At 34.1% G+C, this 20,464-nt stretch overlaps 1 protein-coding gene across 12 annotated transcripts in view; it reads left to right on the top strand.

Annotated features, from left to right (window-relative positions):
• The window catches only part of CPLANE1 (ciliogenesis and planar polarity effector complex subunit 1), a 55,658-nt gene that overhangs the window by 22,079 nt on the left and 13,115 nt on the right, over nt 1–20,464 (top strand). For 8 of the 12 annotated variants that reach the window (XM_085529870.1, XM_085529873.1, XM_085529874.1 and 5 more), the window contains 21 exons: nt 205–511; nt 953–1,883; nt 2,664–2,821; nt 4,005–4,141; nt 4,402–4,469; nt 5,611–5,693; nt 6,932–7,000; nt 7,755–7,953; nt 8,547–8,834; nt 9,057–9,794; nt 10,584–10,750; nt 11,640–11,766; nt 12,493–12,547; nt 13,690–13,785; nt 14,256–14,348; nt 15,998–16,110; nt 16,338–16,536; nt 16,795–17,039; nt 18,016–18,109; nt 19,397–19,555; nt 20,168–20,198. In XM_085529870.1, coding sequence (XP_085385996.1) covers nt 205–511; nt 953–1,883; nt 2,664–2,821; nt 4,005–4,141; nt 4,402–4,469; nt 5,611–5,693; nt 6,932–7,000; nt 7,755–7,953; nt 8,547–8,834; nt 9,057–9,794; nt 10,584–10,750; nt 11,640–11,766; nt 12,493–12,547; nt 13,690–13,785; nt 14,256–14,348; nt 15,998–16,110; nt 16,338–16,536; nt 16,795–17,039; nt 18,016–18,109; nt 19,397–19,555; nt 20,168–20,198 — 4,357 coding nt within the window. Of the gene's footprint in view, nt 1–204; nt 512–952; nt 2,382–2,663; nt 2,822–4,004; nt 4,142–4,401; nt 4,470–5,610; nt 5,694–6,931; nt 7,001–7,754; nt 7,954–8,546; nt 8,835–9,056; nt 9,795–10,583; nt 10,751–11,639; nt 11,767–12,492; nt 12,548–13,689; nt 13,786–14,255; nt 14,349–15,997; nt 16,111–16,337; nt 16,537–16,794; nt 17,040–18,015; nt 18,110–19,396; nt 19,556–20,167; nt 20,199–20,464 lie in introns of those variants that run through there. The other 4 variants (XR_014939726.1, XM_085529868.1, XM_085529875.1 and 1 more) reach the window with 4 other exon arrangements.

The raw sequence follows: 20,464 nt of genomic DNA on the forward strand, positions 1-20,464 counted from the left end.
GTGGCAGATTCCTTATTTATAATGTCTTTGCCAATATCAGCATATCATGACATCTCAGTAAATGGTTTTACTCATTTTGTCATATTTGCTGTCAGATTTTTAAATGGCTACAGTTACTGGTGAAGTTTGTTTATATCTCAACCTGAAACAGTAAGTCAAAATCGAGAAATTTGCATTTTAAATCTCTTTTCTTTCTTTGAGCAGGTCCTGAAAGTGACGAAATGATGTCTGTTGTCATACAGGCTCTGGAAAAAGCTAGAATGAAGAACTTGAGACTTGTAATAAGGAATATAGGCCCTATAGAAATTAATGTTTGGGAGCCAGCAGAAGAAGGAGCAGATTATCAGGAGCAACACTATTATGACAGAGACTCACTAGGCACTAGTATAAGCAGAAGCACACTTACTGAACTTGGCAATCCTCAGTTGCATAGTGAGGCTGAAACAGTAGATACACTTTCTGATGCTTTGCTTGATGAAGAAACAAGATTTCGTACACCTTTACCTCAAAGGTATGAAAAAGTGGCAGCAGAAAAATCTTACTTAAGAAAAAATACAGTTGTCTTACTGTTCAAGTGAGCTTTTCATCAAATACAATAACTGTTACTTTGAGTAATTTATCAAATGAACAATGATGAATTTCATCAGATCTCAGAACTGATGATATTATGTCAAGCAACATGACTAATACTGTTCTAGAAATGTGAATTATTTTTAGCTATGTCCAAATTCATATATGATGTTTCTGAGTTCCTGTCTTTGTAAGAAATACGGATTTTATGTTTGATTTTTAATTTGCCACCTTAACATCGCATTAATGTAAGTTTCTTTTTGTTAGTCTCCTATTTTTAACAAATGAGGAAGAAGAGGAAGTATTTCTCCATTTACTCATTTTTCTTGTAAATCTTCTTATTGTTGATCTTGGTGTTAACTCTTTGTTTGTTGTCTAACAGGGAAAGTGAATATCAGAGACAAGGAGAGATAGGTAGCAAAAATGCTACCTGCAAGACAAAAGTTCTTACTTCGAACACAAAACATATAGAGAAGGCATATAGAAAGGACACTCAGAATCAGTATAGTTTGCCTGTAGTTGGTGCATGGGAATTTGAACGTGATGATGAAGAGTATGTTAATTTCCTAGAGCTATTTCTGAGCTATGTTCTTGAGAAAGATATGGTAAAGTACAATGAGCACAGAATTCCATTTCTTACAAGCTTTTCTGGACTTCTTCAAAAACATGAATTAAATTCTCTCTTTTTTGAGATTCATACAACACTAAAACGTCGACAAGCCAAAACAAGAAGCCAAAGTGTGTTTAGAGCAGGGTCTTGCTATACTGTCACCCTGACGTCCTACAATCCTGAAACAGTTTCTGTCCACGGTATAAACCAAAATGTTCTGGAAAATCCAAACATTGTACAGTCCACTATACAGGCAGCAGAACCTTCTGTGCATAACGCAAACAAAGAACTTAAAGGATTGTTTGGTTTAAAACGCAACTCAATTTACAGAGCTCAGAGTGACAATCAAGAAGTAACTATTGCATCAGCAAGCCAGATTGTTCCTAAAGATACTTCCTGCACACTACAAACTCTGACAACTTCTAAATACGTGTACAAAACTGCTCATTTTCCTGATACTGTACCAGGAGAAGAACTAGCAATAGAACTGACTGGTAAATTTAGCAATATTGCAAGATTACTTGAGTGGATGATCAGATGGTCTGACAGGAGACTGCTGCGTGGTTCCAAGAAACAAGATTCCATAGAGGAAGGTCCTCCAATGATACGTGTGAAAACATCAGCAGCTGCTGTCATTACTTCCTTATGGCTGTTAGAACAGTTGTGCAAAGATGGAAAACAAGCAAGGAGTGTAACATTTAAGGTAAAAAAAGGGATGGAACAAGAATCACTTTATGCCAGCAAACAGAGTTGTACACATCTTTTACCTTATAGTTTGATTCTTGGTAAGAAAAGGAGTACTGATCAATAGTCTTTAAGTGGGGAGTTGTTCAGAAAATAGATATTTTACATGAGTACCAGAATTCTGGAAAAACTTCAGTTGAAGATGTAAATCCTCATTTAGAAGTCATATTTAAGATTGTTTAGGTAGTTATCACAGTATTTAAGTGAATGCTTAAAGTTAAATCACAGTGTCTATTCTTATGTAAAGAAAGCCAAAATTTGTTACGGAGTATTGGAAAAACAAGACAAATAATTAAAGAATGGCTTGTCAAAGGAAACTTGAATGCAAGCTTATTTGTCCATAAAGGAAAGTACAGTTGTATTTTGACTAAATATAGATTCATGAAAAGTGAACAACTTAGAATTTCCAGCTAACACTGTTAAAGTTGGAGAATTTGAAGAAAAAGAGATTTGCCAGGTGAGTCAGGTACAGTAGTTCTTTATTTCCTATTGGGTGCAGCTAGAATATTTTCCTTCTTTAATTAAGGCTACATGAAATGCTTTGGATGGAGAGGGTTGTGGGGTTTTTTAAGGTCTTTTCTCACAGATCAAGAGAAATTTTTGACTTGTATTTGGTTTCCATATTCTGTTTTCTTGCAATTACCATATATACTTTACTTACAACTTTTTGCCAGAATACTAAGTGTGCTTTGAAGTATGCATGATTATGGAACTTTTTTTTCCTTTCTGTTGTTAATAGAATACAAGTAATGAATGTCTGAAAGAATCTACACCTCTATCAGAAGCTCAGCCTACGTCTGAGAGAAAATACAGAGTAGATGAAGGCACTTCAGCAAGTCCTCCAGCTGATGTCAATAATGTACAGGCCTATGACATCCTCTGTGAAGACGGTTTTGGGTAATTATTTTTTATCTAAGAACTCCAGTTGAGATATCCAGATATCCAGAAGATATCCAGAATCTACATTTTTATGCCTCATAAATCACACAATTGTGACAGTTCTTCTCAAATTAACGACCAAATCTCTTACAATAAATATTCACAAGAACTTAATGTTTTTGATATTGTATTTTGTGATCCTTTTATTTCTCATAATATTTAGAAAAAATCTTATGTTTACTGTTTAAACATAAATAACACTGTTGGAAGGTGAAGTCTTGAATAATGTCATATAAACTGTTGCAAGACTTCACTCTTTATAGAACTTCTGTAATTGAGAAAAAGATAAAATGGGACTAAGTATCTACCTTCCCTAGACATACCTCTAGGTAGCAAATAAGATGCATATGAATTGAAATGTACATCATTGTTTATACAGGTAACAATGTGGAAATGCAGTTTGGATTTTTGATTTAATAAATAACATTGTTTTCTCAAATAACAAACTGTATAGGAAGAGAGAGAACCTTCATTCTTTACTTGTGCTGAGATGATACTTCACAATGTTGGTTTTTCTTGGCTTTTTTTGTTTTTGTTTATTTTTTTTCATTTTTTCCCTGGATTCTTAATATAGATAGGTTGATGTGTATGTCAGAAAGAAAACTGGAAAAAGGAGTAAATATGTATTTCTTACTATCTTAAACACTTCTGGAGATAGAGATTCTATAAACTGATGGCTTTTGTAACATTTACCTCCATCTGCTGCCATACTAAAGAAATGCAAGATCAGATGCTGGTATTTGAAGACACTGGTGTGTGTTTCCTACAAATTTAATTTTATTTTTTATCATAAAGGAAGTTTCTGTGAGGGACATAAATGTATCTTAGACAGATTATTTTAAATTCACAGAGCAATTTATGCCTTCCATTTTCTTTTTGGTAGGTCATATGTGTTGTTTATATGTTTCCAAAGACCATCTCAAGGGCTGTCCCATTAATGTCAGTAAAATGTTACCACTATTCAAAAAAATAGTATTTATCTCAGTTTAAGTAAAATTCATAGGGGAACTTCATATGATTATTTTGCAGCAGTGTTTATTTTTCAGTTATACTGCAGTCTGAGAAGGACAGTATATTTAAATTAAGTCTGATATTTAAGTTACTTTCATTGTTAAATATCTTTTTTAATTCCTATGATCAGCATGTCTACAAAATCAAAATGTTTTGATAAGAAGGAAATTAAACATGGGAATTGTTGTCTACCTCATGTGACTGAAGATCTTAGTAAAGTTGAGCCATTTCTTCAGGAGGAGTCAGACTTAACATCACAAATTGAAGGTTTGTGTTTATGCTATATTCTTGTACTGTTGTCTGATGTAGCAAACAGTGGGAGATTTGCCTAAGTAGAATTATATATTCCTTACATGCCACATCAGTAGTAAAAGCACAAACTATGAATTTCCTGGAAGATGTCTCAAGCCCTTTTCTTCCCCAATAGGGAAAAAGTGGACTAATGTAAACCAACTGACAGAAGCTGTATAACAGTACTGTATGTCATGTAGTTTTCTGATTTAGAACAATTTTGTTTCTTTTTGTAGAATTCTTTGAGGAACCATTTGAAACTCCAAAGAGCTCCAATAGCTCTGTCAGGATCAAACCTGGAAAGGCAAGTTATTGTCTTGCGTAGAGAATTCCTCAGTGTAATTTAGAATTTAGGTCTTGGTGGAATTCTTTTCTATTTAAATCAATAATAAAAATCATTAGTACTTGAACAGTATTAAAGTGAGATCTACTCTAAATGCTTTTCAATATTGATTCAGTGTTTATAAAACTCAGTATGTGTCTGCCTATCTGTACAGATTTATAACTATGTTGCATAAAAGGTTGTGCACCATAGTGTGTAAAAATCTACCATTATGTATGCACAGATATGTACACACAGATATGTAAACTAAACAGAAAAACAAAAACAAAAAGCAACCGAAAAGCCCAAACGGATGGTCTTCTGGTTAAAAGAATTTTATATGTATTTTGTTTACCATAGCTAGCTGTATTACAACTTATGGCTTGGCAGTTGTCACAGGGTGACTAAGTAATGACCCTTATAACTTGTTTGTTTGCTTGCTTACCTGCTTCTAAATTAAATGTATAAAGGTGTATTATTTGTTGGGGTCTGAAAAGTCAGTTTAGATCCATAAATAAGCCTTGTTCTCATGCATCATCTTCTGAGAAAAGTCTCCTGTCTTTGAAATGGGCTAAGAACTGTTATGAACAAATGTGGATTGCAACAGCATCAGCATACTTTCCCATAGTACTCTGGATTCAGTGCTTTAAATAGAATTACAACCAGTAAAAGAATTGTGATTTTCAGTTCCCCACTATGTATTACTGCATGCTACTACAGTGAATCTGCGGCATATATGAAGTCCTGGATGTTTTTCTTAGTTTGTGCATAGCTTCTTTATATAAAGTTTGTTTCCCCATTTTCATCCTTAATAGGAGGCGTAAGATTAGCAGACTTGATTTCCAGGATATTGCATGTGGATACAAACATGAAAATAGAAACAAATAATAACCAATTAAAAAAATAAATAAATAAATATTTGGGTGGAATTATTAGGGTGTCTCCAAATACCTAACCTACAACTGTCCTCTGATAAGTGTGTAATTTTATTATTTTTGTCAAATTTATTTAAATGGCTGTTTAATGAAAAATATGTTTAACTGAAGCTAATAAAAAACAACTCATTGAAGCAGAAAGGGTATATAAAAATTTACAAGTTCAGACTGATTTTTTTGCATTCCAGAACATCTCTAATTCAGCTGTACATAGTCCTCAAGAGGACCAAAAGGTGGAAAAAGCACAGGAAAGAAAGGCTGAACAGAATGTGTGAGAGACTTTTTTTCTAATTTCCCTTCACCTTTGTTTAAAAACAATTAAAATAGTTTTACTAATTATGGGATTCAGTCAAATATGTATGGGTTGTTACTGTTTGTAGGAGCAAACTCATAGACTGGAACAAAATTTCAGTCGTGTTCTATTTCCATGAATAGCATTTCACATATACAAGGAGCTGGGTGAATTAATGGTTAGTTTAGAAATGAGCAGGTAATACAGTCATGGTTTGTGGTAAGGGCTGTATTTTCTTTTGGGTTGAAGCATATAACTGGAGAAATTTTCAAACTGAAAATTCTTCTCTGAATTTGGAGTAGTATTTTCAGACGAAGTACAGGGTAGAGTTACTATTATGGGAAATTTAATTGTTAACTTGTTAAACAATTTAAAAGAAAATGATGAAAATATACATAGGTGGTATATATATACATCCATATAGGGAGGGAGAGGGAGATATTTTACATAACTTAAATTCAAGAAAGGTACAATTATCAATCCATAAGTTTGGTAATTAGTTTAATTTCTTTGAAGCTTTCCAAGGGAAGAAACTGTATTCTAATAATGCAAGGCTTTTTGTTTGCTATGAAGAATATTGGTGTTTGGAATCTTTTTCAATTAATGAGAAATGTAACCACTTTTTTTTATTATTTTAATCAATTTTCTCTAAGACTCCACCAAATTTGTTTCTCATAATGAAACCTTTGTCAATAATACACAGTACCTGACTTTATTTTAAATTGCATATAAATCCATATTCTGTATGTATAATATTTGTTAAGAACTCAAAAATGGCCAGGTTTAGGGAAATAAACGTTTTCTTATGACTCTGACATTCTTTTTTTTATTTTTTAGGAATGCAGATTGGGGTCATAACTGCTAATATTAACTGTACTGCTTATTAGATTTTCTCTTCTTCTGACTGCTCAGAGCAACCTGTCTTTTTGCCTGCTGTTTGTGTGAACAGTCAGAACCTTTTCCATGCTTTTGTTTGACTCGGTTTCTGATTGCCAGGGAGACAAACTTGAATGTCAATATTTACCAGCTCAAGTTGCAGCATAATGCAATAATCAAAGCAATTCAGATCAGTATAGCTCTGATAAGGTGGCTTTCAGGTATAATTGCTTGAAATATATAAAACTGTTTGTACATAAAATGGGGAAAAAATAAAAAGCACAACAAATTACTCTAGCCTTTACAATACTTTTATTTTGTTCTATTGTTCTATTTTGAAGCATGACCGAGGTTGCTGCTAGCACCATTTCTCAGTCATTCTCTTTAGAACAAAATTCCGAGGTTCCCAGGTAAGGTAAACCTATGATGTTTTATACAGTTAAAAATACTGTTAAATTTTTAGTCTCAAGTAACATTTTTACCTTTGATTGCAAAATATTTGTACCTGAAAGCTATAGTATTGAGTAAATTTTCTGGAACATTTTCATGACATAATCCTTGTGAATCACATACTATTGCAGTTTTTCCCAGATGTCACATGAATCAAACTTCTTAAAGTAAAGTACCTGTATTAAGATATAATTATCTCTGTGAGTAGTTGGAAAAATACACTATTTAATATCATCTGGTATGTCTTATTTTGTTTTGTAATCTGCAGATTTATTGTTGTTTTTTAATTATCCAAATGGGTAAAGGCACGCTTAGTCATTTTAGTGAAAGTATATCTGCCATCTCTTATATTTCAGCTAATAATGTCCATCTCCATTTTCTCTTACCTTTTTGGTTTTATGACTAACAGGACCTTTTTCTGTCACAGCATTGTTTTCTTCTGTATCTCTAGAAAAGCCAATGTTTCAGACTCACTGTGACTGAAAACTGTAGATCTTATGCCTTTACAGTTACATTTCATTCACGATGTTAGGAAGCACTAGGAAAAAAAGGCATATGTACTCTCCAGTGAAGATTGTGCAGTGTTAATCATTATATTTTCCCATCAGGTTACTTACACTTTAGATAAATCAAGATACTGATATTTTGTAGATTAATTTAAGACAACATACTATAAGTTTTCTGCGATTTTATTCTTTTCATTCCATTCTTAAGTAACATAGAGATTTCTGTAAGTCACGGTCAGCCTTCCCTTGCTGCTGTGTCAAGTTTATCAAGTATTATCTCCAGTACTTCAATCTGTGCAAAAAAGGAAGACAAAGACATCAGGAAAGAAGTCACAACAGAAGAGAAACAGAACACATCAGAAACTGTCAGACACATGCTCCAAGATGAAATGTTTAAGTTAGTTCAGGTGAGAGCAATTCACTGTTGAAAACTTTGTTCACAGTATGAAATGGTGTTTAACATACAGATGGGATAATTACTGTTTTAAAGTATTTGTTTGCTTGTTTTAAAAAATGACTTCTAATTCCAGGTAACTACTGTGAAAATGTATTTTACACTTAGCTCTTGTTTTTTATTCAAGAAAATAATTAAAATAATGAAAAGCTGAAGGTGTTCTAATTCAAACAGTTCAATGTGCTCCAATTGTGTAGATTAGGAAAGATTCTGAAGCTGGAATAACTTCATAGCTGTGCTAGCAATTAATTTTTATTCACACATTGAAACATAGCTTACATTTACCTAAACTTCACAAAAGAAGTGAAGGAATTTGTCTTACATTAGCAAAACCTGTCTACAATAGATTTTTAGTGCATTTCCAGTTCAGTTCAATAAGCAGTCTTACAAATGAGTCTTCATTGAAACTTATGGAATTTATTTACTGATACTGTATATTTTATGTTGATAAGATAGCAGACTATTAGAACATGGCTTAGAGGTTATATGTATTTTGTCAGGAACCCTGTTAAACATCTGTTTGCAATGTTACCTTTGTGTGCGCAGCTACAGCAAATCAACTTCATGAGTTTAATGCAGATAGTGCAGTCATCGTTTGTTAACCTGCCAAATGTGCAACAAACTTTGCAACAGTATCAATGTGCACACCTGGAAGGAATCCAGCCTGTGCCCCCTGCAGCAGTCAATGGCTCTGGAAGACCTTCATGTTCTGCAGGTGCTTCTCTGAAAACGCAACTGTCCACTGAAGATGATAGAGGAAAACATGATCAAAAGAGCTCAAATTTTCAACCAACAGATAGTTTAAGAGATGAAAGCAACTCTGTCCATACAAAAGTAGGTGTATCAGTATGTCATTTTTGAAGATGTAAATTTGTCTCTATATTTTCTGTATATCTGTTGTCTGCTGTGTTAAATTACTAAATCTTTTTGTACTGATTACTGTAGACTAAAACAAGTGTAAACAGAAAACGAACATATTTTTGTGCATGTATAGTTAATCAGAACTATTTCACAGTGCTTTCAGATGCATTTCTTTTTTTTCACTTTCTGATTTAGAATCAGCAGAATGTTTCTTTAAGCCTTCCTGAAAGCCAAAGCAGAGAGGCAGGGTTTATGCCACCATCACAAGATTTGCATTCTTCAGCACCCATCAAACCATTTCATCTCCTGGCTCCTTCCTCAGATGTTCAGAAAGCACCCAAGTTTATCCCTATTGAAAAAAACAGGAATTACTCAGATGGGTTTCCTTTGCTTAAGCTTGAATCAGTTTATCATTCAAAACCAGCATTTTTACATCCAAAAGAAGTGTCATCAACTTTTGCAAGACCACCCCCGGTACTACGAGTGGCTTGGAATTCATCAAATTCTTTATGGAACCAGCAGTCATTATACCAAGAAAGGAGTAAGTCTACAGCACATGTGAACATGAGTAGATCTAAACCTGAGATCTCAAAACAAATTCAGGGGGAAGAGAAAAGATGGGCAGAAACTGTGAATAAGCCTCCTTCCAAACACCTATGTTCAAGTCAGTATGAAGAACAAGAAGTTTCACTTGAGCAGCAGTTCTCTGGTAATGTGAAAACAGACAATACAATGATCACCAACAACCTGTCTGGTATTCCTCTACTGCACTTGAATCTTGATCCAGTACCTAGACTTCCACAAGTTATAAAACAACCAATCACCACTGCTTTAATACCTGTTAAACCTGTAACAAAAGAGACCGACTGCAGAGAAACACTACAGCACACAGGAATATCACTGCTCCATGCCAACTTACCTCAACAAAAGAAGGTACTGGATTTAATTATACATTTTTCTAAGTTGCAGGAGTTTTTAGTATCGTGATTTCTAATTCATCAAATATTTGTTAGTAGTTCCACTTTATGGAATTTCCAAGTCTTCAATTCAGCTGATGGAAGAGAGTTTGGAACTGAGGTACCTTTATATTGGAATGTTAATGTAAAGCAGGCTTGGTTCTGATACGTTTAAAGAATGTACTGGCTCAAAATGACAAATAACATTTCTGTCACAAAAAGTAATCACTTCTGTTTTTACAGAAAGTTAAATACAATTATTTACAGAACTGCAAAGGAAGCAGTAAGAAATTCTGTTCTATATAGGGCACAAATGTAATGCCCTGTAGGCGTTTTCCTTTCCCTTTTGGGCTTGGAATGAAAACTTTGTCTTCTGGATGCTGCGAACCTGATATTTTGAAACATGTTGTTCTGAGAGAATCTCGTACACTCGCCCATTTCAGCTGGATGTAAATGTTTTCCTAGAAATGTTTCAAGATTTGTCTATGCTCCTTATTTTCATATTCAGCCTGATATGTAAAAAAATGCATATACTAAGGAAATATGTTCTGTAGATAAATTTTCTATCTTTTACATTGTCTAATGGAAACAGTTTGCACATTTACACATTGCTTCTGATTCTGCTGTTACATTTTCATTCTTTCCAAAAATTAACTGTGTTTCTATAACTGTGATACAAACAGGACCTGCTACATTCATGCAGTGTGACTGGGGTCCCCTCATTATGTTACTTTTTCATTTTTTCCTTCTCTTTCTGAACTTTCAGGTGCCAAAACTTATTCCACCTCAAGATCTCATTGCATTTGAGCAATACTACTACCACCATAATGTGACCAGTTCTTCCTTTGGGCAGGACCAAACTAAGCCTATGCAGTTACTAAAAACTGATTTAAAACCATTTGAACCAAGAGATGTGCAAAAGAGTACAAAAAGGCAAGCCAAACTTTTACAGTGGGTCTTCATTTTGAAGAGACTGTGCTGCAGGTCATCATGATTGGTAGTAATCTTTAGGACGGAAAGGATTGCACTGTTTTACTACATTTTCAAATACAGGCTCTGATAACGAGTCCTGAATGTGTCCATCAGAATTCCAGCAGAAAAGTTTTTTTTCTTTGTTTTTTTGCTAGCTGTGTTACATGAGACTTTTGAGATTTTTCCTTTTACCTCCCTGCATTTATCTGTGCCTTCCTTTGAAGGCATAATGACATCACTGAATCTAGAATAGAATGCTTGCTTCAGATTATGATGTTTTTAACTCAGACAGATGGGCAGACTAAGTGTTCACTGTACGGTTAGGAACATATGGTATGTAAATAACTGCAGCTGTAGTTTAGAAAACCTGTTTTGATATTATCAGTTGAAATTCTGAAGGCTACAGTCTTATAATGTATTCATCAGATTCTAAAGAAAATTTCAACTTTTCAGTAAAATAGTTAATAAGAAATTTTTACTGATAACAGAAGTCCATGTCTTGCTGGAGTATTTCTTAAAGTTTCCTGACAGGCATTTTGTGTTGCAGTGATATTTTTTTTAATACACAAAATATAGTTACATATTATTCAGTTTGCAGTATTTGATATGACTATCTTACTTGACTCTTAACACATTTTGCTTTGGTTGGTGAATGTTTTTATGAGCTCTTGCAATTATTTTAGATGCATTTCTCATAGGCAGAATTGTCCTTTGAACTAATCTGTATGCAGCAGTTTCATTTATCATTTCCACCTTTGTTTCAAGTGTGTATTTTCTACTCAAGAAACAGTGGGTATTCTTATGATTGTGAAGCAGCTCTAACTTTTATTTATAATCACTGTGTTGGCAGACAGAAGAGGCGTGATAAGAAACAAATGAAGGAGGAAGTGGAAAAGGAGAAACGAAGTGTGTCTTTCTGTCCAGAAGATTCCATCATCAATATTAGTGATACAATGATGGCTGTTGAAACAAAAGTGGTATTGTAGAATTTATTTTTTTTCTTTGCCTTTTCCAAGTATTAAAAAAAAAAAAAAGAAATTTCTTCCAGGCTAGGAACAGTACATATTCTTTGTTAACATCTTTGTATTTACTGTAAGGAAGGAAAAAGAATTAATAATGGAAAAAGAATTACAGAGATGCGTTTGTTTCTCCCATGATGTGAACTTTCCTAGTCAGAATAGCATATTTTGACATTTAAAGTAAATACACATGTAGGCACCAATCACTTAAAAAATGTTCTGCATGTCAGTAATATGAGGACAGCTATCCCAAACATTTTCACATGAAGCTGATTGATGACAGTATAAGTTAGGATAAGGAGGAAGAACTCTCACCTCTGTTTTATCCAAGTAACTGAGAAGACAAACCCTTACTCGAGGCAGGCTTTGGTTTATACACTTCTGTTGTTCACATAGGCCATTTTAGTATCTTTTCAACATCTTTTGAGTTTATTGTTGCCAATATCAGATTGAAAACCAGGATGTTTACTTCCCAGTACAGCAGGCTCTAGTTCTGGTCCATAATATACCTTCTTTGAGACTTGTCTAGCACAGCTACTGGAGAATCTCACCAGGGCTAGAAAATAGTAATTATGATACAGCAAGGATAGCGTATCTTATAGTGAGAAAATTAACTGCATCAACAAAACCTTTCATTGTGGCTGGAACTTATTTTTTATATATTTTTTTTTTGTTTTAAATTAGGATCCAGAAACAAAATGCACCTCTTACCTGCAAGATGATTCTTTCATTTCCATGGGCAAGTACAAGTACATTTAATACACTGACTGCCTTAATAAATCAAGGAACAGAAGTTTATTAGATATCAAAGCAAAATTCCATGTTAAGGCCAAATCAAAAGATATCAAAAAGTCAAACTGTGTAGTCTTTAGAAATACAAGCTGAATTGCATATATTATTATAATATAATAATAATAATAATATATAGGATCATTTCCCAGAAAATTAGAAAGTCCTTTGAAAATGCTGCACAAATGTTCAGTTCTCTTTTGGAATAGTCAGTTTTATGGGATTGGTGTGTGGAGAATCTATATTTATGCTCTTTTCGCTTAAAAACATTATCACTAATTGTATCACTACGCTCCCCAGTTACTTCTTAATTCAGAATGATTCTCCTCAAAATTCAGGAAGTTTCCTTGAGAGTGGGGGTTGATATTTTATTTACACCTATAAGCAGTAAAATTCAGGAAGGAGTAAAGAGTATATTGTTTGAATTTCAGTAACTATGGATCATAGTGATTTCTTATTCATGGGATTAATCAGAAGAAATCTTTAAATATACACTAAAAATTCTAATTCAGATTTATTTGTTTTCAAATATATTTCCAGTGTTATTTGACAGTATCTTCTACTTATGGGAAATTTAAGACTCTTACACTGAAAAGAAACAATGTGCAGTATTTCTAGCTCAGAAAAACAAGACAATGACTATAGAAAGATCTGCTTCTTTCTATTGTATTAATTCAGCACATTGTTTAGTCCTACCAGACAAAAATAACACAATCCATTCTCTGAAATTTGTCTCAGACAAATTCTGTCATGCAAAGATCTGTAAAAATATCAGTAAGCAAATAAATGTATACATGTCATAAATATTTCCCCCTACTTTTAAATTTTGAAACAAATTAATTATTCAGCTTATTAGTTTACTTGGTTTGAAGATTACACAACCAAACCTAGTCTTGTAAAATTGTAAGGTTCTGTACGGGTGTATGTTTGGAGAAGACAGGTATTGCAAATTTTCTTGCAATCATTTATCAAATATACTTCAAATAACGTCAGAATGCATGGGAACATCTGCTGGGGCCCTTAGTTTTAAACTAAAATGATTACTTTTTCTAATTCATGCACTACTTACAGCCAGCTACTTTCTCATTTTAGACAAAGCAACAGAGGCAGTTACTACTCCAGAGCTACATGCTTCTACAAATAAAAACATAGCAGAAACTCAAGATGCAAGTACACTCACTCACCCAGGTAAATGTTACCTATACATGCTGCAGCAACCATTTATTGATATTTTTTCTAGTTAATTGCAATATTTGGTAATTTTTTAATCTCTTTTTGTTTCAAAAAATAAAAATTAAAAAATAAATTAAAAAAACAACAAAAAAAACATATATGTATATATAAAAAGAAGATATTGGAATGTAAATTATAAAATAATAACTAAATAATTGTAACTAAAAGCAGTACTGTTGTGATTGTGTGACGTGATTGTTTTCAGTATGTCAATTGTGTTCTGATTTACTCTGAGTACTCCTTTTAGCTTACATTATTTTTTATGGAAACACATTTTAGACACACATTTGATTGAAATTGCTTTCCTACCTCTTCCCCCCAGCTTTCCTTCGATTATGGGCTGGTAAATCAGAATTGTACATTCAGATCATGCCATAAGTGTCTTTCCTTAGATTAATGCATTTTGTTTTCTTTTTCCTATCAAGTGCTCAAATCATATAAGGATATTGGAATCAGTACTGAAACTGAGATTTCTGACACTGGAAAAAATGAGTCAGATGTGTCTGTTCCTGTGTCAGGTATGGTTTCAAGCTTTCTTTATTTCATTGATTGTTTTGGAAAACTGTAAAAATACTGCTATTTAAAATGTATTTTTGTATGACATAACTTAATACGTAGGGTATTGATAAGATTCTGATTTATTCTATTTCTTTCAACCAAACATCAAGTAATATCAATACTGTTTATGCAACAAATTGATATGTTTTAGCTAGTACAGTCTATCCATGCTTCTGTGTCTGTGTTATGAGACATGTTTATGGGCTTTACAGTGGTTTAACTGATGCTCAATTTTGACAGTTTTTTTTGTGATATGTCAAATTTTGGTGCGTTTTGCAGAATACAAAATTGAAAGTAATGATGATTTGAGGCTAAGCATGTATTTTGTTTTATGCCTTATCCTCCAAAAAACTTATAAAACGTTATATTATTTTCTTATTTCCTAAGAACTTTCCCTCTGCTACTACACAAACGTACTGATTTTTCATTTTTAGAAAATTCAACAACATTGCTCCATTTGGAAAAATATTTTAATATGTAGTGCACATTGCAAATATAATTTATTTATTTGATGTTTCATGGAAAGTGTTGTCATTTAATTGGATCAAGTCAAGAAGCAGACTTTTTTCCTAACTAGCAATTATACTGCAGCATGCTGCTCCAATTTTAATCTTTTGAGTATTTCTCTGCTGATTTATCACATTAGTGAAAAATAATTAAATAGCAATTGATTTTGTTTGAACCAAACTTTGAAGAAACCTATTACAGAATAGCCCAAGTTGGAAGGGACCTCAAGGGTCATGAATCTCCACCTCCTCCTGCCTCAGGCAGAGCCTCCATACTTAATACTAGACCTGACTTCCCAGAGAGTCTCCCTTTGGTTACTGAAAGGCTGCAATTGGGTAAACCTGAAACCTTCTTTTCTCCAGGCTGACCAAGCCCAGCTCTCTCAGCCTGTCTTTGTAGGGGAGGTGCTCTAGACACCTGGTCATCTTTGTGACCCTCCTCTGGACCCTCTACAGCAGCAGCTGTCTTTCTTGTATTTGGGACCCCAGACCTGGATACATTACTCCAAATGGGACCAGAGCAGAGAGGGACAACTACCTCACTGTCCTTTCTGTGCCTCCCACAGCTGAAGCAAGAAGTCTCCTTTTGATCAGGCAGCCTGTAGTATACCCCTAACACTAGCTGGCCTTCATTAGTCCTGTGCCTAATTCTAACCCACAGGCTCTCAACCTGTTTCTCAGTGGGAGCTTCTCACAGTCCACCCACGATTTGAAACAGAGGGCAACTCCCCCACCTTTCCTACCTTGCCTATCCCTTCTGAAGAGCCAGTGCCCTTCAGTGGTGGTATTCCAGTTATGGGAGTTATCCCAGCAGGTTTCTGTGATAGCAACAAGGTCATAACTTTCCAAGTGCATCAAGGTTTCCATCTCCTGCTTATTTCCCAGGTTGAGTGCATTGGTATAAAGACACTTCAGATGGGCTTTCTGTCTCACTGCCTTTCTAGGGGATCTAGGATCCCCTATTGAACAACACACTTTATTTTCATTTATAGAAGAACAGCTAATCAAAGTATTTATTATTCCGAGAATGAAGACCAAGTGGTTTGTCCAGTTTCGTGGCTTTTACTGTAAATATAATATTAATCATTTTTCTTTTTCTGTAGAATCACCTCGTGTCCCTAAATTATCATCACCCGACCTGTATTTAAACCTGGGATTCTCCAGTGAAGTGAAGGAGAGACTTCTACCATCATCTTTGTCTGATGTACCTGATTTGGTTAGTGATGCATGTGGTTTAATTACAAGTATACCATTTGTCTTATCTCATGAATCTGCATTCTTCATTTCTGGATAAGTAAGTTGTAGAATATGGAAGATTGCGGTTCTGTCTCTGAAGCAAGAAATCTCTTTCAACTCTTACAAAGATCAAGCATAGGAAATGATTGAAAATGTACTGCTCAAAACACATACTATGTAATTCTTCATCATCTTGTTTTTATTTAGACTAAACATAGATATGTCAGTGTGACTGACATTGAAGGCAGTGACATCCTTAATGATTTACATGTGGTACCTGAATCAGCAGATGAAATAGTTACTACAGAGCAAAATGAGAAGTTTGAAATTCCATCTACTGCAGAACTTCATCACACAGCAGCTTCTGTTACTAATGCAATTCCATCTGAGCTGCTACAGAAGAAAGGTAAACATTTTATTTTTAAACCATTAAAAAAGCTGTCCTTTTTATAATTATAGTATTCTTACCCTCTCACAGAATACCCTCAGCGTTTCTCCCACTCAGTTCCTGCTTGTTTTGCTTTGTACATCAAAACATTTGTACATTTGACATGTTTGTACTGATACATGACTGCTAAAATATGCCATAGCTGTGTCTAATTATTTGCAGTACTTAAATGCTTACAGTTCATTCAGGGATGTTGATCCATTCTTTTATTTCAAGACAATCATCTCAAAGATGTATCAAGCCAAAAGCAAAAGGAACATAAAGAGACAGATTCTGCTAGAGAAAGTGTAACTTGGAATACAGAACTTCAGGATACAAGAGCTTTCCCTTCTACGCGTCTGCTGCCGAAAGTAACTGACAAAAAATACTTGTCCGTAAAGCATCAGGAAATAGATTTGCAATTACGTATACTGCAGAATGTAACAAAAAATATGGAGAAGGACTTCAGAAATACCAGACAGGTGAGTTCAGATTACTAACTGTTGTTTCTGAAATGGTTTACAGTTTACTTCCTTCAACTAAAGACAAAAACTTTTATCTTGGAATAATACACTTTCAAGCCTGGTAGGTAGCCTGGCTGAAATGGTGATGTTCTTAGTAAATCAGAAGGGTATATTTGTTTCCCTTGTAGCTGTGGAATAGCAAAAAGTTATGGGCTTAGCAGGAGAAAGGTTTGGCAAAGTTTTGCTCCCCCAGAACATTAAGTGACTAATTCTGGGAACTGTTTCTGCTGATAGCATAAAATACTTGCACTTTTAACATCTTTGTGAAAGTAAATTTGTAAGTAAAATAAATCCATTTTGGACATAGTGCATTCACATGATCTTATATAGTAAGATCTTATATAATATCAGACCTTATTCTGAGTACTTAGCCAAATCATGATCTGTGAAAATAAACTGATTTTCTTTTTGCCCTTCCTTCAGTACATAACAACTTATCATATACTTTATAATAACTTTTATGTATTAGACATGAGTGTTGAGTCCTGTTCTTTGTAAAAACAATGCACTTTGAAATGTCTCAAAAAGATTAATCAGTTTCACATACTATTTTTCAAATTCAGGAAGCTTCTGGCTTAGGAAGAGTGTGGAAATATTTTTAGTTTTATTTTTTTTAAAATAAGATATACTAGGAAAATTCAGGTATTTAGAAAGTAAGAGACAGTGTGTTTTAACATGTTGTCTTCTCACAGGATTAACAGAGCTAATAAGTGGTGTTCAAGAAGATAAAGCTCTTTAAAATAGATAATTCTACTTTAGATACTATGATGCTTAATTATTTTCTTTGTTTTGAATAAGGTTGTTCCATTGTAATGTTCCTAAGATTCAGAGGAAGAAAAAATATTTAAAGCAAACATTGTGAATATCTGCTATGTTAGTGACACAAATGCTTTGAAGATTATATTCTTACTTAGCTTTGGGATTACCTTTATAGCTTGTGAAAATAATAGAAGATTTGGAAACGGCTGACAATTCAGACCCTCATGATCATCCTTCGTTCTCTGAAGATTCTAGAATCAGTGATGATGGTATGTGCTCACTTAACAGACAGTAAACTTTGGGTTGCATATTAACCTAAATTTTTTCTTACCAATGAAATTTAATGCAATCTCAAGAAATGTTACTGAAATATTAAAGAAATTAAAAACAGAAGAAGAATTTTAAAAAATCAAAACTAGACAATCGGAATAACATTATGGTTGTTGCCTCAACGAAAAAATTATTTGAAAGTGTCTGTACACTTTCATCTTTTCCAAAACTGTAATGCGGGGCCTGAGCATGGGACTTTAAAGATAATAGTGTGTATTTATATTTTATTAAAAATTAAAATTGCTGCTCATGACAGCTTTGTTTGCTGATAAAAAATTAGTATGAAATTAGTTCAGTTTGCCCTGTGTATATACAACAAGTACTTTGTTCATGTGTCTCTATTGGCTGTGTAGTTGTAGTATCTTCTGATCTTATTAAAAGCTTACATCAGCTTAACTGTCTGCTAAAGCAGATACATTGGATAATTTATTTTATGTACAACCTAGAATTATGGAATCATAATGGGCTTGGGTTGAAAGATATGTCAAGTGTCATCAGGTTCCAGCCCCCCTGCCACAGACACAGCTGCCAACTGCTAGATCAAGTACCGGATCATGTTTCCAGGGTCACATTCAACCTGGGCTTGCATTCTTCTAGGGGTGGGGTGTCCACAACTTAAAGATGTTAAAGATTAGTGGTCTCAAGATTGACCCCTGGGGGACCCCACTTATCACTGGCCTCCACCTGCATGTAGAGCCATTGACCACAACCTTCTGTCTGCAACCTTCCAACCAGTTCCTTATCCAACATGTATTACACCCTTCAAGTCCATATCTCTCCAATTTGGAGATAACATATTTACTTACAGCTACTGTACTTTACCAACGTGGCAAATGTAGGTATGTCAGATGCATTTTACAGTCATGCCTAAATAGTCTCATGTACTTAATGAAATTCATCTATAAAGCCAAGTGGTAGAAACAAATCATGTCTATATCTGCATTCATACATAAGAAAATATATGAGATGACCATTAGCCTCACACAAATTACTTCGTAGTTCAGTCTTGTTGTCATGTACAGGACTGCAGCATACATGACAGTTCTGGTAAAGCACTTCGTAGGAAGTCACAGCTGATCTCTCAACAGTGTACTAAACTGTCAGTGTTATAAATCTAAGTTGTTGTAAGCTGAACACATAAACTAAATACGTCACTAACATATAAGATAGATGGTTGTATTTTTTCATTAGTGTGTATTAACAACTCTTTTTTTCCACTGGATCAGAATATTTGAAGGGCATAATTTTTGAAGATGTTATGGATGGTGAAAAGAAGAGCTTAAAACTTGAACGTCCCGTAACCCGTAATACTACTTTGAAAGTGAACTCTGCTAAATTTACAGACTCCGCTTCTGACTTTTCCGATGGCATAAAATCATGCTTGGGTATGACATTAAATGTTTGCTATTCTCTTTTTCTCCATTTAAAACTAAGCAGTTCTTTTCTTCCTTGGTGTAATATTTCCTCATGGCTGTTATATAGTGCCGTTGAGCTGATAAATGGCAGTTTATGGCTATTTATTCCTATGGATGATTATTCTTCCAGTCAGCTTACTTTCCAGTCTTTCTAGAGTGCATTATTTTGAATGGCTTAATGAATGTGCGTTGATAATGAGTTACATATTACATGACAGTACAGTATCACTAAGCTTTCAAGAGAGTTTGGCAGTGTATTATATTTGCACTGAAATTTACCCTCTTATTGAGAGCAAACAAATAACCTTGTTTCTGAATCCCTCCCCTGTGCTGATGTGTAATTATTTGCTTAAGTATTATTTTCGTACGGTGACACAGTGCCGAACAATGCTCTTTTTTTCCTCCTGAAGCAGTCGTTATAAAAATCTCTGTCATATTCCTGTGTTAGGATTCATTTACTTTTAATATTGGTGTATCTTGTTCGATAACATTTTTGTATTTTATCTCATGGGCATAACGTATATATTGTTAGCCTGTGAACAAGTGCAAGGTTTTTATTAATAAAGGCTGTTTCATTTTCAGGCTTTAATTTAAATGACAAGCTAAGTGAGAGGTAAGTATTTCAACATTGTTTCTTCTGTGTGCAAAATACTGTTTTTGAATGAGTGCATGTAATTCTTTTAGTGAGCTGTACCCAGAAAATTTTTGAAGAGCTGTCATGTAAAAAATAGGAACTAACAGACTGGATTTCCGAACTGGGTTTCACTGCCGTTAGCAACGTTTGCCTGAAGTGCAGCAGTAAAATTAATGATTTAGTTTATTGTATAAGTGTTTAAGGTCAAACTATTTGTTGTGAGTAGAGCAGATATGCTGGTGATT

This window comes from Coturnix japonica, chromosome Z (genome assembly GCF_054131305.1).
Source record: "Coturnix japonica strain WE chromosome Z, WE-NBRP24, whole genome shotgun sequence".
Lineage (NCBI taxonomy): Eukaryota > Metazoa > Chordata > Aves > Galliformes > Phasianidae > Coturnix > Coturnix japonica.